Source organism: Ambystoma mexicanum, chromosome 3p (genome assembly GCF_040938575.1).
Source record: "Ambystoma mexicanum isolate Mex_15411 chromosome 3p, UKY_AmexF1_1, whole genome shotgun sequence".
Lineage (NCBI taxonomy): Eukaryota > Metazoa > Chordata > Amphibia > Caudata > Ambystomatidae > Ambystoma > Ambystoma mexicanum.
In genome coordinates, this window is record NC_090925.1 from 765,140,664 (window position 1) to 765,159,741 (window position 19,078).

Sequence of the window (19,078 nt, forward strand, 5' to 3'; positions counted from 1 at the left end):
CCACATTGGCCAAAAAAGTGGCCCTTTTTGACCCACAAAAACGGGGCCACACCAGCATTTTGTGTTTTTAATTTAGCCATGGGCCTAATGACCTATACGCCAGTCCGACCGTGGTCGCGAGGGTGCTGGCTTGGTTGTGGGGGGACCCTACTCAGTATTACCGGGGTGCATGAGTTTGCGGCCGAGGAGCCTGCAAAGGTAGATGTGGCTGGATTTGCTTTGCATGGTGGCGTTCTGACTGCTACTTGCGCATAGGGTTACTTTGTGGGAAATATTCAATGACTACGCAGAGCCCGCACAGAATCTTATGCATGCAGTGATGCGCAAAGCCATTCTCAGAGCGGGTCCTTTGCTGGATCAATGCACACTTTTCGTTGAATCTGGCCCTTTGTCTGTATGGAAAGTATTGTATATATTTCTATTGTGGTAGTTGTTCATGTTAAACACGGCGTGGGGAGTGTGCTGATGTAGCATGAGCTGCTAAGGGAACCTAGAAGATGGAGTTAGGGTGCGTGTCATGTGAAATGTAGAATGTGCAATGTGGTACGGTAAGCATTCTCCAGGGGGAGGAGGGGGGATTGAGAGTTCTTGGAAGAAAGAGATGGCAAGTGCACTGTCACTAGCCAAGGTTCTTGCTAACGGTGTTACTTGAATGAATAGGAAGTTGGAAGCTACGCTTCACTTGTAGTACTTTTTATGTATCCCACGCAATCCCCAACTCATAATTAGGTGGTATTTTATAAACAATGGTTAGTGAAAAATACCACATGCTGTTACAGTGAAACCCTTACTCACAATAAAGCCCTTAATTAGATTTACTACAGTTGTTGGTTTCAACATCAACCTGTTGCAAGGGGCTCTGTGACAGGACTGCCATACCTACAGGAATTGCTCTCCTGGTTTAAACACTGTGACGGCACTGCCACACCTACAGGAATTGCTCTCCTAGTTTAAACACAGTGGTGACAACGCCAGACCTACAGGAATTGCTCTCCTGGTTTGTGATGGCACCGCCATACCTATAGGAATACTCTCCTAGTTTAAACACTGTGAAAGCACCGCCACACCTGTAGGAATTGCTCTCCTAGTTTAAACACTGTGACGGCACTGCCACACCTGTAGGAATTGCTCTCCTAGTTGAAACACTGTGACGGCACTGCCATACCTGTAGGAATTGCTCTCCTAGTTTAAACACAGTGGTGACAACGCCAGACCTACAGGAATTGCTCTCCTGGTTTGTGATGGCACTGCCATACCTATAGGAATACTCTCCTAGTTTAAACACTGTGAAAGCACCGCCACACCTGTAGGAATTGCTCTCCTAGTTTAAACACTGTGACGGCACTGCCACACCTGTAGGAATTGCTCTCCTAGTTTAAACACTGTGACGGCACTGCCACACCTGTAGGAATTGCTCTCCTAGTTTAAACACTGTGACGCCACTGCCACACCAGTAGGAATTGCTCTCCTAGTTTAAACACAGTGGTGACAGCGCCTTACCTACAGGAACTGCTCTCCTGGTTTTGTATCAGGAATGCTTCACCTGATGTATCCAAGCGTGCTGGCTTCCCCTGCACTAGGTTGCAAGCCACTCCACGGGCTAGCTAGATTCCGCTGATGAGCTCTAGCGAGGACAAAGCGTGTCAGGGGTTGGTTTTTACCTTTTTTTTCATGTTGGATTGGATGTCTACTAACCCAAAAGGTGGAATACTTCACCTGGAATGGGCAATGTCCCTGCCATTTTGTGGGATGCACCATTGCAAGCTTTAAGGAATACAGGCATTTGAGCGTGCCAGACTGGATGTCGCGTGCGTGTATTGAGTGCATTCGATTTGGAATTCTCTCCACCTAAAATGGGAACTTGCTCAGAGTCAATTTTCTTGCATTCCATAAAGATAATAGGCCTGGGTTTCTAAGTATATGGTAAGATATTTGTTGGTCAAGTTAGAAGACGGGATTTTGGGTACAAATATAATTGTGTATTGTTGTGCACGGTCATTTAATGGGTTAATAGTTGTGCCAAGAGACATTGTACAATTACATTGAGGTCAATGTTTTGTCTTGTAAGAGCAAAGGCAGGGCTGAAGACTAAGTAGAACCTAAAGTGCTATATCAAAAGCATGGCAGTGTTTCTCTGGCCTCAATGTGTAGCTCTGCATCACAACATACACAGTTCCTCGTGGGTTGCTTCTAGATCCCTTGCGGACACAGTGACTGCACTCGCCTGTTGTTTGCGGCCCACACGCTTGTTCCTCTGCCTCCCGCACCATGTTCTTCCCCCTGGGCTTGTCTGTTGCTTCCTGACGATAGGTCCACGCTCAATAAATACCCCAATTTGATGATACTTGCTTCGTTGGAAATGTTTCCTGGCAATTGCTCTCTTTTTGTTTTCCAGTGTGCACATAAAAAGCCTTTCAAACACACCATTTCCACAACAACTGCGGTCTGCACTGTTTTTGCAATTTTGTTTCACTGTTTTCTATTTCCTTCAAAGACAACAGCTGCCTGGACATTTTACTTGTATTGTTTAAAGCAGGCTGATTTAGGAACCGTGTTTGTACTTTCATTTCCCTTCCGAAGCCCACTGCTTTCTTCCTTATGAAGTAGCTTCCCTTTTAAACAAGGCCCTCCTCTGTGTCAGTTACACCCCGAGCAGTCACACACAGGATGGACAGAAATTGACTTGATTAGATGAGCAAGAGGTCTTGGCTACCGGAGACCTAAAGTTCCCTTACACAGACCTACAAAATACATCAAAGAGCGCGGGCAAAGTGTTGATGATTGATGTATTGTGCGTCCTTTGGTTGAAACTAAATAGGTTCCTTCATGAGGTTTTTCCTACAGGGAGGAAAGTGTCACAGAAATAAACCGCAACCATTTTTCTTTTCTGAAACAAAAAGTAAACGCATATTTCCTTTAAACAGTTTTTTCTTGCTGTTTTGAGATTTTCATAAAGCAATGGGGCCTATAGTTTTTTAATAGAAAATATGAACACATGCCTGCACTTTCGGTCTTCCTATTTTCCAATAATTAAAGCATCAAGGCTAGGTGGTGTGGTAAGAGCATAGTTAAAGGTGCATTCTTAAGAGACTATGGGCCTCATTACGAGGAAGGCGGTAGAGGGTTAACGGCGCCGGTAGAGCTGCTGGTGCCATTAACCCTCTACCGCCTCTCTATAAGGTCTGCTCGCGAGACCCGCTAAGGACGCTTGGTGTAGAGGAGGTTCCAAATGAAGCTAGCACTCCAATCGCCCATTTTGAAGTTCCAGGAACATTCACACCAAGATATGTGACGTATGATGAGCAAATAAACCAACAGAGAGCCGCGGTAGGGCTCTGCCCAGTGCCTGTTAGAAGAACAGCACCTATTGACGAACCAGTACCAAGGAAACCATGGACAGTAAGGTACCCACTTAGAAAACCATATCAACAAATGAAACGAAATGAAGATCGTCTGTGTACAGTCCCCGAAGAAACCAAAAGGCCTTAATAGAAGACGAATGGTGACGTTATGAGGGCCTGGCCTGACTTGCAGATAGAAGAAATGACAACCAGAGAATGATGCAAAGAGACGAAACACCATGAATAAGGATATTGTGAACTTAAAAGTAAAAGAACAATGTCAAAATGTAAGAAGTTTGATCTGTGAGCAAAATGAAGATATTGGACCAGTTTACACCAGTAAATATGCTTGAAACTGCAAGAAAGCTAAGAAAACAGTGCAGTCTGCTATGCTTAGTACAAGAATAGTGCGGCAGGCGCCATTATACATAATCTACCTCAAACAAAGCACCTTAGTGTAAGTATATTTCTACTTTGCACAAGAAGCGAAATCAACCCAGGTTACTAAAGGCCATACGAGAAGAGACGGCTGAAACGAAACTCAGCAGAGGCAACCTGTGCCAGGAGAGCCAAGATCATACCAATAGAAGTTACGAACAGTAGCTACATTTAATTGAAACTAAGAACAGAATATCCTGCCTCTGAAAGGTCGAGATAAGAAAGAGAAGGCAGGTGGCGGGTGAAACGAAATCAAATACACAAACTGATGGAAGAGGAGCGAATTCACAGTGTCTGAATCATGTGACCAGCCGAGTTAGAAGAGACTAGAGTTCACACCTAAGCATGGCACCAGGCTAGATGAAGATATCGGAACCTTTTCCAGACAGGAGATGCAGTCTCAAGGCCAACCACGGTAAAATAATTGACACATGGCTACTAAAGTAATGATCGATTGTAGCAAGGACTGGAGGAAGGCCGGTTAACTGAGGGGCATCTCGCACCTGGCTGACCATTCTGCGTGCTGCTAAGCAACGTAGAAAAGTATGCATGGGGTTTGTGCCAATCCAATCAGAGTGGACCAAATAATCTAGGGTCCTATAGTTAGTAGAACCAATGGGACGTCATCCTTTCAATGACGTCTGCAGTGGTAATTTTTGAAGGAAGGGCTTAGATGCTCACCTGACAGTGTTTCCCCAATCCCCTCGCTCCATTACCATATACAGATATAGTACCTATAGAAAAGTTACCTTTTCCTAACCAATAGAATTGCATGTTAACCTTTTTGAGTGTTACACATCAATGATGACGAGTTTTGAGTATAAATGTTACAACTTGTATGAAGTTCGTCGGAGTTGAAGCGAGAAGGAAGATCGCACCATTGCTGATATTCTTAACTCCCCGTTTTCTGTACTTGTCATTAAACAGACTCCCTTTGCCAAACCATTTGAGTTGTCCTTATTGATTGGTGTTGGAGTAATAAATCTGCACCCCCATCAATCTCACGGGTGCTGCTATCTTGTCTTGAAGTGCTTCTGAGCAAACTCATTTATGGGCCGGTCGGGGTCTTAGAGTACACTGGTAAAACCAGGCATCCTTAGCGGGTCCCGCGATCAGACCAGGATGCTAACAGCCCCGTCATTAACAGGCCCATTTTTAGCATCCTCCCCATTCCTATTGAGCCCTATGGGGTCTCAAATGGGAATGGGGATGTACCGCGTCCGGGTTCCTTGAATGGGGAAATACCGGGCCCGCCAAGGTCGGAATGGCCCGGTATTTCCCCATTCAAGGAACCTGGACCCGGTACCCGGTATGGGGGTAGCCATGCCGCTAAAAGCGGCATGGCTATCTCCATACTTGTGATGAGGCCCTATGAAAGTAGGTAAACCCTTGCTCAGAATGTTCATAGGAGGGGAAGGAAGGACAGCGGGGGAGGAGGAGCACAAGGAGAGGAGGGGCTGAGTTGGAGGAGGAGCAGAAGGAGAGGAGGGGCAGAGGGGGAGAAGGGGCAGAGAGGGAGGAGAGGAAGAGGGAAGAAGGGGTAGAAGGGGAGGAGGGGGATAAGGGAAGGAGGGGCAGAAGGGGAGGAGTAGCCGAAGGGGAGGAGGAGCAAAACGGGAGGAGGAGCAAAAGGGGAGGAGGAGCAAAAGGGGAGGAGGAGCAAAAGGGGAGGAGGAGCAGAAGATGAGGAGGGGCAGAGGGGGAGGAGTGGGAATGGGGCAGGAGTGGAAGAGGGGGAGGAAGACAGGGTCGGACTGGCCTATAGGTCAATGCCCGAACCAAAAACACAAAATGCTAGTGTGGGCCAGTTTTTTGGGTCAAAGTGGGCCACCTTTTTGGCGCATGTGGGCCAGTTTGATAAGTTACTTCACCATGCGGCTAGTAGGTTTGACCTGTGTCACTGAATAAATATTCTTTAACTTGTGCAATTTGCATCACATTTTATCAAAAACCTCCCCCTTGGGTACTACTCAGTCTGTCAAAAAGGAATTAATAGCCATTTGCAACTGTGGGACACTTTGTCATTGGTGTCCGAGACAATTGTATTCTTCACCCTGACCCTGGAGGAGGGACAGAGGGGAAGGAGGGGCAGAGGAGGAAGAAGGGGCAGGAGGGGCAGAGGGAGAGGAGGGGCAGAGGGGGAAGGGGTAGAGAGAGTAGAGGGGCAGAGGGGGATGAGGGGAAGGGAAGCAAGGGGAAAAGAGAAGAGGGGAATGGGGAGGAAGGAAGAAAGGAAAGACATTTTGCCCAGACTTTTCACCAAGAGTCATGATCATGCACCCATCAGATCCTCATTGAGATCCCTCAATGATCACTACCCACTCCCGCTAAGAGAAATCATTTTCATTGCCCAAAAAGTATAAAGGAAATATAGATGGGACAAGTAAACTCACTGCCCCCTCCCCTGTAGCCCTCACCCCCGGTAACTATTCTACTGCTGTACACGCAGTCTGTCTCCATACTTGAAAATTCTAATGTGGATAAAGAAGGTTATGTTGTCACATTTTAAAAAAAGATGCACACAAACATACAAAACGGGGAATCGATTTTCAGGTAAAGAGAAGATAAAGTAGAAAAATAAATGTAAAAAGATTGGTCTCAGATAGAGGCGAAAGTAGAAGTTTTAAGGCCTAATGAGGAGTGCTGGGGGAGTTATAAGGAAGCAACAACAATAAAACACACAAGGAAAGTGTGACAAGGACAAACACAAGGACAAAAGGGAAAAAAAGTAACCATAGCAACTGGTGAAGCAGAGTCTCCCCCAGTAACTCCTCCCAGAAAATATTCCTGCTGAGATTGAGGAACATCTGTAGGGGACTTTAGTCTCCAATTAAAGTAAATGCAATTCACTTCTTTTGTATCAGTTCAGGGAACGAAGGAGACACCTGTACGGTGGTTTTCTCTAGAATGTTGGGGTAGTTAAGTGAGAAAGCGGACACCGCGAATCTGCGTGATGGGGTGTTCACGTACAACCCTTTGATGATAAGAATAATGTTCACCAGTCTAAGGTTTTACAGTAAAGCTGAACCGGTAAGGAAGGGAGTGGGCACGAGGCAACAAAGCTTTCCACAATAAGATCTGTTAAGATCCAGGGATTCCCTCATCGATATTCAGAGATTGATAACTAATGATTTTGTAGGATGAAGAAATATGGAAAAACGTAATGGTCGTAGGTTCGTTAGTACATTCTTTGTGTTTAGCTTTCGATGGACCTAGCTGAATGATGCAATACCAATCTTACATTTTAAAGGATTTCAGGGGAAGATATTAAAAACCTGTGTGATAGGGCAAGTGGGGGGGAGGCCGGCACTCAGTGTTAATTATATGTTAAGAATGAACAAGAGCAGGACTAGCTATATATTCCAATTAACATTAAGGCCCTGATTCATGGAATTATTTGCTTGTAAAACGGGGATATACATGCCATTCTACCGCAAAACCCTTTTTGATGAATGGGGATTTGCAGGCAGAATGACACGCAAATCCCTGCTTTACACGCAAATAATTCCTTGAATCAGGGCCTAAGATTTAGTTCATGTAAGAGAAGAGACCATAGATCGCATAGATCGCAGCAAATGGCACGAACTTCTGCTGACTGTAATCTGATAACCGATCAGGACGGAATTGGATGGAGGACTTACTAATATTAGATCGAGTTACCTTTTTTTTTTTGCTGATTCTAACGTTTTTTTTGTTTTTTTGTGCCTGAACTGGACCAATGATTAAATAGGACGACAATGGTCTGGATCTAGAAGTGACAATGGTGCATTCAGAGCACAAAAAGTAATACTGAGGAATTTTATCCAATACATTTGATGGACAGGCCATGATTGCGGACAATAAATAGTCCATCGCGGGACACAACCAAGACTACATGGCCTTCCACAAAGCCCAAAAACTTGGCTCTTCCCATAAACCTGACCATGACAATCTACGGCTGCACCATTGACCGCAATCTCAATGTCATTACATTGGAAAGTAATTAGAACCTGCGGACAAATGTTCAAAGATACCGAGCAAAGAGACCCAGAAATCGACCAATGCCTTACCAAGACACAATTATGAACTGGACATCATTGATAGAAACCTTAGCGTCCTCCAAGCGCTAAGATATGTAATTGCTGACTCTCCACTTCATGAGTCTACTACACAAACCTAGCAGCTTCTTGCACATGTAACCAGGATGGCCCAATCGCTCCACACCTTGTCGCAACTACATACCTAACACAAGATCTGCCCCAGTCACCAAAACACCCCAACTCTACACTGTCTCTGCCCAGTGTATCCTTATTACGCTCACCTGACTCCCACAGAGGCGCTGGCCTGGTTCGCGCTGCTGTGACCTCTTCTAAGGTGATGCGCAGGGTTCGGAAGACGGACTGGACCGGGCCCCCAAATCTGGCTTGTCTGGCTCGCAGAAGTATCCTTCTGTAGGCGAAAATAGGGGATTAACTATCTGCGGGGTAATGCAATCAGCCTTCCACTTCCCCTCTCACCCTCCTCGAAACCCTTCTGTGATTCCTCGTAGCGTCTCACCTTAGGGTCTGGAAGGACGAGCTCTCCATCCTGCTTCTGATGCAGGGGCGCCTTGGTATCCAGTTACTTCACTGGATTTTCGTATTGGTGAGAACCAAACTTGCTTGGCTTCCCGGTAAGTTTTTTGATAAGAGGTTCCCCTTGTGTCCATGCATTAATGTACTAATGCTAGTGTCTTTTTCCCCATAGGGGCCGGGGTACGGAATGCCGGGGAACAGGCACCGACCCGAGATGAGAGGTGAAATCCTTATAGAAATCAGGTAAGTCGTTAATGAGCGTTTTTTGGTAATATCTTTTCATTCGCTCATTAACGCTGATGTCTCTTTTTCCCCTTAGGGGCCGGGGTACGGAAATGCCAGGATGCAGCGCGGACCCGAAATGAAGAGGGAATGAATCAACAGGTAAGTCTTAACATGGAGATTTAGCTTTCCTTATTCCTTTCTCTCTCTCACCTTTTGTTCTGGTCTTTTTCTCCCTAGGCACTGGGGCGTGACTGCGAATCCGGATGATCGCTGCTGAACATGGAGGGGCTCTGTAAAGGTGAGTGGAATGCGGCGCTGCAGCGATCGACGCAATGAGCTTTTAAATAAAAGTTTTACTTTTCAGGATTGTCGGCGAGATGTCTACGGGATGCGGATTTAGAAGGTAAGGACTTTTCCTTCTTCTGTTCTCTTCTTCTCTTCCTTTGCAGGTGATCCCGGATGCTGACAGGCGTTGCAGTAGTCAGGATGTAGGAGCAGACACGGTGAGCGTCCAGCTGCTAGATTCAGAACAACGCGAAGCACGTGTGGCTGTTCGGTGGGGTTTAAATAGCCTTGGAAGAAGTTCCAGGTATGTATCCTTCCTCCAATCAGGTACGTATCCTTCCCCGACCACGCCCGGATGGTAAATTAGTCCCACAGGTAAAGTAGTTCCTTTCAGGCCTCAAGGAGGCCGGGATCCTGCAGCATGGTCTGCATCAGGTAAGTGCACCCAAGCACTCCCATAATGAGCCTGGCGCCATAGGCGCCAGGACACTGTCCAACAGGCCCCTATATGGGGTTGCTGGGTCCTTCCTTGGGGACTGGATGTGCGCTTTCGGGGACGCAGGGCTTGAACCGGCTCCCCGGGAGTGGGCATCATGACAGCACTCCCCCCCAAGGCCCCTCCCAAGGTTGTTCCCTCCGGGGGTTTTGGTTTGTCTGGGAAGAGTCGGTGGAATTTCCTGACTAATCGAGGTGCATGCACATGGTCGCTGGGTTCCCACGACCTCTCCTGAGGTCCGTACCCCTTCCAATCAATTAGGTAGAACAGTTTTGACCTAAACATTTTTGAGTCTAATATGTTCTTCACTTCGAATTCGGGCTCCCCATCTATTAGAATAGGTTCTGGAGGTTTGAGTAGTCGGGTTCCGGGTACCACTGGTTTCAGAAGTGACACATGAAAAACAGGGTGAATTCGCATACTAGCTGGTAAATCAAGTTTAACAGCCACTGGGTTAATTATTGCCGTAATAGAATAAGGTCCCAGATATTTTGGGTTAAAAGTTCGAGGCCCTTTGAGTGGTAAATGTCTGGTAGCTAACCACACTTGATCCCCAATCTGATACAGAGGTGCTTCACTCCGATGTAGATCAGCATTCCCCTTGTATTTTCTCTTTGCTTGTTGTAAATGCGTAGTTGCCTCTTTGAAGGCTTGGGTAATTGTAGAATGCAGATGTTCTACTGCAGGCATTCCGAGGTTCTGAGGTGAGTCAAGGTTTGAGGTTCGAGGGTGATGCCCAAACAAAGTATAAAAAGGACTGTGGCCAGTTCCAGAGTGTACCGAATTATTATATGTGTATTCGGCTATCCAAAGAATGTCTTTCCAGTTGCTTTCAGATTGCTGTAACATACACCGTAAGTACTGCTCAAGGGTCTGATTTGTCCTCTCGGTCTGACCATCGGTATGAGGGTGGTGACTGGTCGATAATCTTACGTCGATCTGCGCCATTTGACAACATTTGCGCCAGCAGTGGGAAATGAATTGGCTTCCCCGGTCAGAGATTAGTATAGATGGGAATCCATGTAGCCGAACAATATTTTCGAGGAATTCTTTGGCTAGGACAGAAGCTGAAGGTAAACCTTTCAAAGGAATAAAGTGGGCCATTTTGGAAAACAAATCCACAATTACCAGAATAGTATTGTACCCCGAACAAGGAGGAAGGTCTGTAATAATATCCATTTATAGGGTGTGCCAGGGTGCTGGCGGTATGTCTAGAGGTTGAAGGAGACCGGCTGGTCTTTTCTTTTGACTTTTATTTTGGGCGCAAACACCACAGGACATCACAAAAGATTTAACATCTTTTCGCCAAGAGGGCCACCAAAATTGTCGTTTCACCTTTTCCTATGTCTTGGCAATACCGGGGTGTCCCTCTATTAATGTGTCATGATAACCGGAAATAACTAGTTGGTGTAATTCCTTATGTGGCAGGAATAAGCGTCTTTGGAAATAAGGTAAACCATTATCTATGGTAAAGTCTGATCCCTTTTGTATCCATTCCTGTAAGGTTGTAGGGTCCAGGAGTTGTTTCACTCTGGCTTGAATGTCTTCAAGCGTCTGTAACGAGGTCATGCCTAGAATCCTCTGTTCGGGAATTATTGGTACTGGTTCTGAGTTTGTATCAGATTCTCCCATTCCAATTCGGGATAAGGCGTCTGCTTTGCCATTCTTGCAGCCAGGTCGATAGGTAATCACGAAATCAAATTCAGCGAAAAACAAAGCCCATCGGAGCTGCCGTGATGACTGAGCCTTGGCGGTTTTCAAATACTGTAAATTCCGGTGATCAGTGATCGCTGTGATGGTATGTCGAGCGCCAAGCAGATAATGCCGCCAGGCTTTAAAAGCGGACTTAATGGCTAACAGTTCTTTGTCCGTGATTGCATAATTAACCTCGGGTGCCGAGAATTTTCTGGACCAAAATGCTACGGGATGCAGTTGGTTGGTTTCGGGATCTCTTTGGGACAGGACAGCTCCCATGGCTAGGCTGGATGCGTCAGTCTCGACGACATAAGGGAGATCTGGACGCGGGTGTTTCAATATAGGTGCGGAGGTAAACTTAGCTTTTAAATCCTGAAAGGGCTGCTCGGCTTCTTCAGACCATTCAAAACGTTTATTTTTCCTTCAAGAGTGCAGTAATGGGTTGTACCACGCGTGAAAATTCCGGGATAAACCTGCGATAGAAATTGGCAAAGCCGAGCATGCTTTGAACCCCTTTTACAGAGCTAGGTGATGGCCATTTGAGGATGGCATCCACTTTTCTTGAGTCCATTCGGACTCCTTTGGGTGTCAGGATGGAACCTAGAAACTCGACTTCTGTGATATAGAAAACACATTTCTCCAATTTAGCAAACAGTTTGTGTTGGCGCAGTTTTTCAAGTACTGCCCTGACGTGTTTTCTGTGATCAGATTCCGAAGAGGAGTACACCAGAATGTCATCGATATATACGACAACACAAACATCGATGAGTTCCCGAAGGACATCATTCATGAAGTATTGGAAGGCAGCCGGCGCGTTACACAATCCGAAAGGCATCACCTGGTACTCGAATAATCCGTATTTAGTACGGAAGGCAGTTTTCCATTCGTCGCCTTCTTTAACTCGTACCAGATGATAAGCCCCCCGGAGATCTAACTTGGTGTATATGCAAGCGTCCTTCACCTGGTCAAGGAGTTCAGGGATCAGAGGCAGAGGATAACGTTTTTTAACCGTTATCTGGTTCAATGCGCGGTAATCGATACAAGTTCTAAGGTCGCCTTCCTTTTTGGGCACAAAGAACAAAGCCGAGGATGCCGGGGACTTTGACGGGCGAATAAAACCATTAGCTAGGTATTGATCCAAATATTGTCTCAAATGCAGATTCTCAGGTTCGGTAAGGGCATAAATCCTGCTACAAGGGGGTTGTGCACCGGGCACCAGATCGATTTGGCAATCGTACGATCTGTGAGGAGGTAACGTGTTGGCCTGTTCCTTTTGGAAGACGTCCTGAAAGTCTTGGTATTCCGGAGGTAGTTGCATGGAGGCAGAGGTTACAGATGCTAGATTAATCTTCAGGTTTTCTGGGTAGCAGGTTTGTGTACAATCCGGAAAGGTTATTCTCTTAGCTCGCCAATCAATTCGAGGATTATGTGTCTCTAACCAAGGGATTCCAAGAATAACCTGAAACTGTGGAGCCTTGATTACATCAAACACAACACCCTCCCGATGGCCGTCGGGACCATTAAGAGTCACCTCAGTAGTGGAATGGGTTACCGGTCCAGAGGCAATTTCAGTTCCATCGACTGTGGTGATGACATCTTTGCTGGTTTTAGGACGGAGAGGGAGGTTAATCCTAGAGACCAATTCACGATCCACATAGTTTCCAATAACCCCACTATCGATGTATGCCTTTATTGCATGCAACCACTTAGGCTGTTCTGGATCTACGAGAACCATTGGCACAATGAAATGCGAGGTCTGAGAGTTAGTTTTCAAGCTCGGCAAGCGGACCCCTACACTTGTCGGGCGGAGTCGTTTCCCGAAAAAGAGTCTTCATGGTTTTTATCAGCGGCTCCTACCGCCTTTCGGGCGGTTTTGCCGGGCAATCTCGTAGAAAGTGTCCAGAATTCCCACAATAAAGACATAATTTTAACTGCCGCCTCCTTTCACGTTCCTTTTGAGTTAAGGGTCCTTTAACCCCTCCAATTTGCATAGGCTCAGAGACATCAACTCCCTTGGGATTAGCATGGGTCTTGACCAACACCCGGGTCTCAAACCTGGACCGATCTGCTTTTCTGTTTTGAAGTCTGTGATCCAATTGGACCACTAAGTCTATATACTCTGTGCATTCTTGGGGCGGATTTACAACTTGGGCCAAGACATCTTTAAGTTCTCCGCGTAGGCCTCGATAAAACAACGTGACTCTTTTATCCTCTGGCCATCCCGTTTCCACAATTAGTCTATTAAACGTTGCAATATAGGATAGGAGGTCCTGATTGCCCTGTCGCAGGGATAGAAGTTCGTCATCCAGAGCCTGCCCCTGAGAGTGTCAAGCAAATAACCTTTCCATGCTTGCTTGAAACCTTTGAAAATCACAGAGAATCGGGTCATCTTGAGTAACCAGTGGAACTGACCAATCGGCAGCGCAGCTGCTGAGATATGACAATACAAAGGCTACCTTGGTCTGATCATTAGGGAAGGCCCCAGGTCTGCATAGGAAGTGCAAACGACACTGATTCATGAATACGGCGAATCGTTTGGGGTCCCCAGCAAAGCGTTCGGGTGGGGCCAGCGGCATGTTTCCAGGTAGATTAATCTGCACAGGGTTACTGGAAACCACAGGAGCGGGGTTCCCTCCGGAACCGGGTAGAGGAGTTTGCCCAGCTTGACCTTGCAAAAGCTGTCTGGCCAGGTCATCAGTTCATTCCTTTGATATTATTAATTCCCTCCTGAGGGCATTAGTCTCTTGACGAGCGGCATGTACTTCGGCCCGTAATTCCCCCAGTAATTGGGCCAACTGATCAGTCTCAGAACTTTCCATAGCGCCTGGGTGGGAATTTGTAGGAAGGCTTTGCGTTCTGTTACGCTCACCTGACTCCCACGGAGGCGCTGGCCTGGTTCGCGCTGCTGTGACCTCTTCTAAGGTGATGCGCAGGGTTCAGAAGACGGACTGGACCGGGCCCCCAAATCTGGCTCGCAGAAGTATCCTTCTGTAGGTGAAAATAGGGGATTAACTGTCTGCGGGGTAATGCAATCGGCCTCCCACTTCCCCTCTCACCCTCCTCGAAACACTTCTGTGATTCCTCGTAGCGTCTCACCTTAGGGTCTGGAAGGACGAGCTCTCCATCCTGCTTCTGATGCAGGGGCGCGTTGGTATCCAGTTACTTCACTGGATTTTCGGATTGGTGAGAACCAAACTTGCTTGGCTTCCAGGTAAGTTTTTTGATAAGAGGTTCCCCTTGTGTCCATGCATTAATGTACTAATGCTAGTGTCTTTTTCTCCATAGGGGCCGGGGTACGGAATGCCGGGGAACAGGCACCGACCCGAGATGAGAGGTGAAATCCTTGTAGAAATCAGGTAAGTCTTTAATGAGTGTTTTTTGGTAATGTCTTTTCATTCGCTCATTAACGCTGATGTCTCTTTTTCCCCTTAGGGGCCGGGGTCCGGAAATGCCAGGATGCGGCGCGGACCCGAAATGAAGAGGGAATGAATCAACAGGTAAGTCTTAACATGGAGATTTAGCTTTCCTTATTCCCTTCTCTCTCTCACCTTTTGTTCTGGTATTTTTCTCCCTAGGCGCTGGGGCGTGACTGCGAATCCGGATGATCACTGCTGAACATGGAGGCGCCCTGTAAAGGTGAGTGGAATGCGGCGCTGCAGCGATCGACGCAATGAGCTTTTAAATAAAAGTTTTCCTTTTCAGGATTGTCAGCGAGATGTCTCCGGGATGCGGATTTAGCAGGTAAGGACTTTTCCTTCTTCTGTTCTCTTCTTCTCTTCCTTTGCAGGTGATCCAGGATGCTGGCAGGCGTGGCAGAAGTTAGGATGCAGGAGCAGACACGGTGAGCGTCCAGCTGCTAGATGCAGAACAACGCGAAGCACGTGTGGCTGTTCGGGTGGGGTTTAAATAGCCTTGGAAGAAGTTCCAGGTATGTATCCTTCCTCCATTCAGGTATGAATCCTTCCCCGACCATGCCAGGATGGTAAATTAGTCCCACAGGTAAAGTAGTTCCTTTCAGGCCTCAAGGAGGCCAGGATCCTGCAGCATGGTCTGCATCAGGTAAGTGCACCCAAGCACTCCCATAATGAGCCTGGCGCCTATGGCGCCAGGACTGATGTCTTTTATGAGCCTGGCGCCATAGGCGCCAGGACACTGTCCAAAGGGCCCCTATATGGGGTTGCTGGGTCCTTCCTTGGGGACTGGATGTCCGCTTTCGGGGACGCAGGGCTTGAACCGGCTCCCCTGGAGCGGGCATCATGACAATCCTTTAACGTCACTGCCACAATGTTACTACGCTGGTGTGAAATACTCCAGCGCTACCTCCATTTACCCTGCCTATACCAACCCTGCTACCCTTCATTAACAACAACCAGAGACGTGGAAAATGAACTCGATGTGACTACATTAGTGCGAGATAGATCCTGCCCTATAACCTGCCGAATCCTCTCCTGCAACCCACCATAAACCACAACCAGTGACCTGGAACCCAGGCCCCTGAGATCCATAGTGTTCAGCCTAAGAATAATAACCCCTGTCCACGCGGACATATCTTACTCTGCTCGTAGCTGTAAATTTTACCTCAGAGTGCAATGACCGCGAAACGTGAAAACGACGGCAACCAGCTCACCCAGATCCAGAAAGTAACCATGAAACTGTGGGCTCATAAGAATAGAACATCCATTCCAGACATTCACCTCTGCTACCACTATGCTCACTCCGTACTTTACACCAACATATATTAGTGCACAGCTATACACCTCGATCAATTCGGCCTAGCTGCTCACATACGAACATTACTCCATGAACACCTCAACATCCAGAACGCAGCTATACCCCACAAAAAAATCGGCCTAGCTGCACACATAATCGCCCAATGCAGGCCTAATGCCGCCAGAACGCAGTCTCGGAGACCATCCACGAGACTGCACACATTCGACTGATCTCTCACGATCATGGCTCCTAATGTTAGAATGCAGCTATCACCAGGCAATTGCATCAGCTGCTCACATATTGAGTGCACCCAAGCACCCTATGCTACCCTACTCACTCGAATGACCTGGACTGCGGTCCCCAAGGGCGTTCAACCCACAAGTGCTTTGTGATCTTACGAATGATATATAGAGTGCTATATAAATGCCAAATAATATAAAATAACACAACATAACATAACATGAATGTTTAGGGTCGCCCTTATCCATTATTCCACCGTGAGAATGCACAGCCAAAGATTCCAAGAACCTTCACCAACTGTCTTTACTCTACTGAGGTGTTTATGCCCAGGCAGCATTTACACATTTCACTTGTGATTTTGCCATATTTGAATGGCGTTGCAGTCCAAGGGATTGGAGGTACATTGTCTGCAGCAGGTAACTTGCCCTATTTCCATGTTGCCCCCTGCTGGCACCGGAGCTGTAGCCATGAGAAGGGGGTTCAGTTATTTTTAGTCAGCATTTTTATAACATGTGTCTGGACCACTTAACTATATTTCATATGTAAACTTTCTATTTGACGAGAACGGATGTAGACATTTAGTTATGTTGCATTCATAGTAAAGACCAATCTAGGTGAGTCTCAGAGTTACAGCAGGCATTTTGTGACAGAAACCAGATATTACCATTGAAACCAAAATTCCTCATTCCAACCTTCTCTCACTTGTGTCCAATTGGCAGACAGCTTATGTTGTTATCGCTTCCTCTAAAAGATTGTATTCGGGCCTAATCGAAAGTAGACAATTAGCCGTAACAATGACCTCTTGTGCACTCAACTGTAGAACACACTGCCTTCTCCAAATCTTGGGCCGCTGAGATCTGAAAACACTCTTTCTACTAACATAACATAGAAGATAACATGCTTGAATAAATAAAGAAGCAATAACTTTCTAATCCCTGCAACCTTAAAAACGTCCTTAGAATGTTATGGAGCCAAATGGGGGACAAAATGGGGGTCAAGGGGCGTAGTTTGGACAACACAGACAGAGTTTGTTGAAAGTGCAGAGTCTGGTAGAGGTGGAGTAAAGTAGGAGGGGCGAATGCACTTATTTGCGCTTAGGGCAGCAGAAAACCTAAATGGTTGGCAACAACAAACACATGCTAGGTAGCCCTGAGCAAAGGCGCAGCATCGCAAACACCCACTTCCTCTACCACTGTGGCCCTGCTCCAACATTCGGGACAAGTCTGACTGGTCCAAAATATCAACCTTCAATTTTCAAGCTGGGTTTGAAAGGACACAAAGATACTGAAGAGGGGATCCCTTGCAACTGGCGGCTGGTAAGGACCGCACCGCAGTTTCCACACCGGTTGTAAGGCAGACTTTAGTGACCTTAAGGTCACAGATCGAAATCGTGGGGTATAACTAAATGTGTGTCCTTTCGCATTGTCAACAATCTAGTGTGTGAAGCGTGCCACATAAATGGTTCATAATGTAGCCTTTTAGACTGAGGTAGCGGTCATTATGGCAGGCTAATAACCCACACACAAGTTATGGCGCGAGATGAAGCAGAGGGCCATACATTGGGGATAATTGCATGTATTAGAGTTTTGGTGGGGAGTTATAAATCACCTTAGTTTAATAGTAATTAGAGTAAATAGCAAACTGTGTTTGTAAATTAAATGTGCTTGTCTTCATAAAATAAACATTTTAATTGCAAACCTGGTTGATCTGGAACGCGTTTAACATGAGAAAGGACTAGTTGTAATGTAAAAGTAAATGGTTTCTCTATAAGAAAGTGAAAGCATTTCACATATTTTAGCTTTCTCTTACCTTTGGCGAGATAAATTGGATGCTTTTGTATACAAAAATGAACTCCCAGAGAGGGAAAGGCTTGTTGAAAGAAATCTTGCCCAGGAAATTGCATTGTTGCTTCCCTGTCTACTTTTGAAGTCAGCATGTTCAGAATGCAGTCAATACCAGTACTTATTGACTGCACTACAAACATTCTGATTGGCTGAAAAGGGGAGAATAATCTTCATGTGCTAATGTTTGTAAACATGTTTTGTGTCCACAGGACTGGTTGACGCGCTATGGCTACCTCCCCGCCCCGGACCCATTGACTGCCCAACAGCAGACGCTGGAGGCACTAAAGTCCGCCATCAAAACCATGCAGCGCTTTGCTGGATTGAAGGAGACAGGGACGCTGGGTAAGGAGGGGTGTCACAGGGCTACAAAGAAGCAGAAAGAGAGTCAATGGGTGCAGGGTGAACTGAGGGGAAGGGATGTAGCACGGCTCACTGTCAAGACCTGGACGCACAGCACAGTTTACCCATGCCATTTAGATCCTCACTCTCCTTGATCTCTATGCCCCAATTGACTGTTAACCAAGCCTGACACCTTCAAAGACGCTGCCATCTTAGCTTTTTGGATTCCGTCCTAGCTCATATCATCTATATGTGTTGATTCTGAAACCTTATTCGCCTTCCCTTTTTTCACACCCGAGATGTCCACTTCCTCAATTTACTGCCTATCTGCCACCTGTCACTGGATAGCACTGCATGACTTGATACCCAACACCTCTGAAAGGGAAGTAATCATTTTCCCAGCCTCCAAAGTCACAGGTTTTATCCCCACTAGTGCATCAGTTCCCCCAGACCCAAACACATCAGCCAAGATTCACAATCTGGTGTTTCCCTTTGACAGCAACCTGAAACACTTCATAGCCTATGTTGGCTGCCAGGCCCAACCACCAGAAAGTCTATCAAATCCATCCTCATCGCTCCTTGAATGCTACCAAAGCACTCGGCACCTTGGTTCCCATCGTCCTGGATTACTGACCCAGCCTCCTCAGGTTTCTCTTCCACTCCTTTGCTCCTCCAAACAAGGTATTGAACTTTTCTACCCGTAACTGGCACCACTGCCACCAATCCTTGCCGACCTCCATCACTAGCAGTGACCAAACATGCTTCCTATTTAAGTGTCTTCTTCTTGTGGTTGAATAAATCTTTGCGCCCCTGCCCCCATTATCGGCAGACTACCTCCCAATAACCAGCATATTCTTTGAGCTGGGAATATGAAGGAGATTCGTTTGGAGCGATCAAGGCGCACCCTGGCCA

At 46.6% G+C, this 19,078-nt stretch overlaps 1 protein-coding gene across 1 annotated transcript in view; it reads left to right on the forward strand.

Annotated features, from left to right (window-relative positions):
• Window positions 1-19,078, forward strand: part of MMP25 (matrix metallopeptidase 25) — a 162,907-nt gene that overhangs the window by 86,567 nt on the left and 57,262 nt on the right. Inside the window, exon 2 of the mRNA XM_069651697.1 lies at window positions 18,037-18,169. Within this exon, the coding sequence (XP_069507798.1) occupies window positions 18,037-18,169 (133 nt within the window). The remainder of the gene's footprint in view (window positions 1-18,036; window positions 18,170-19,078) is intronic.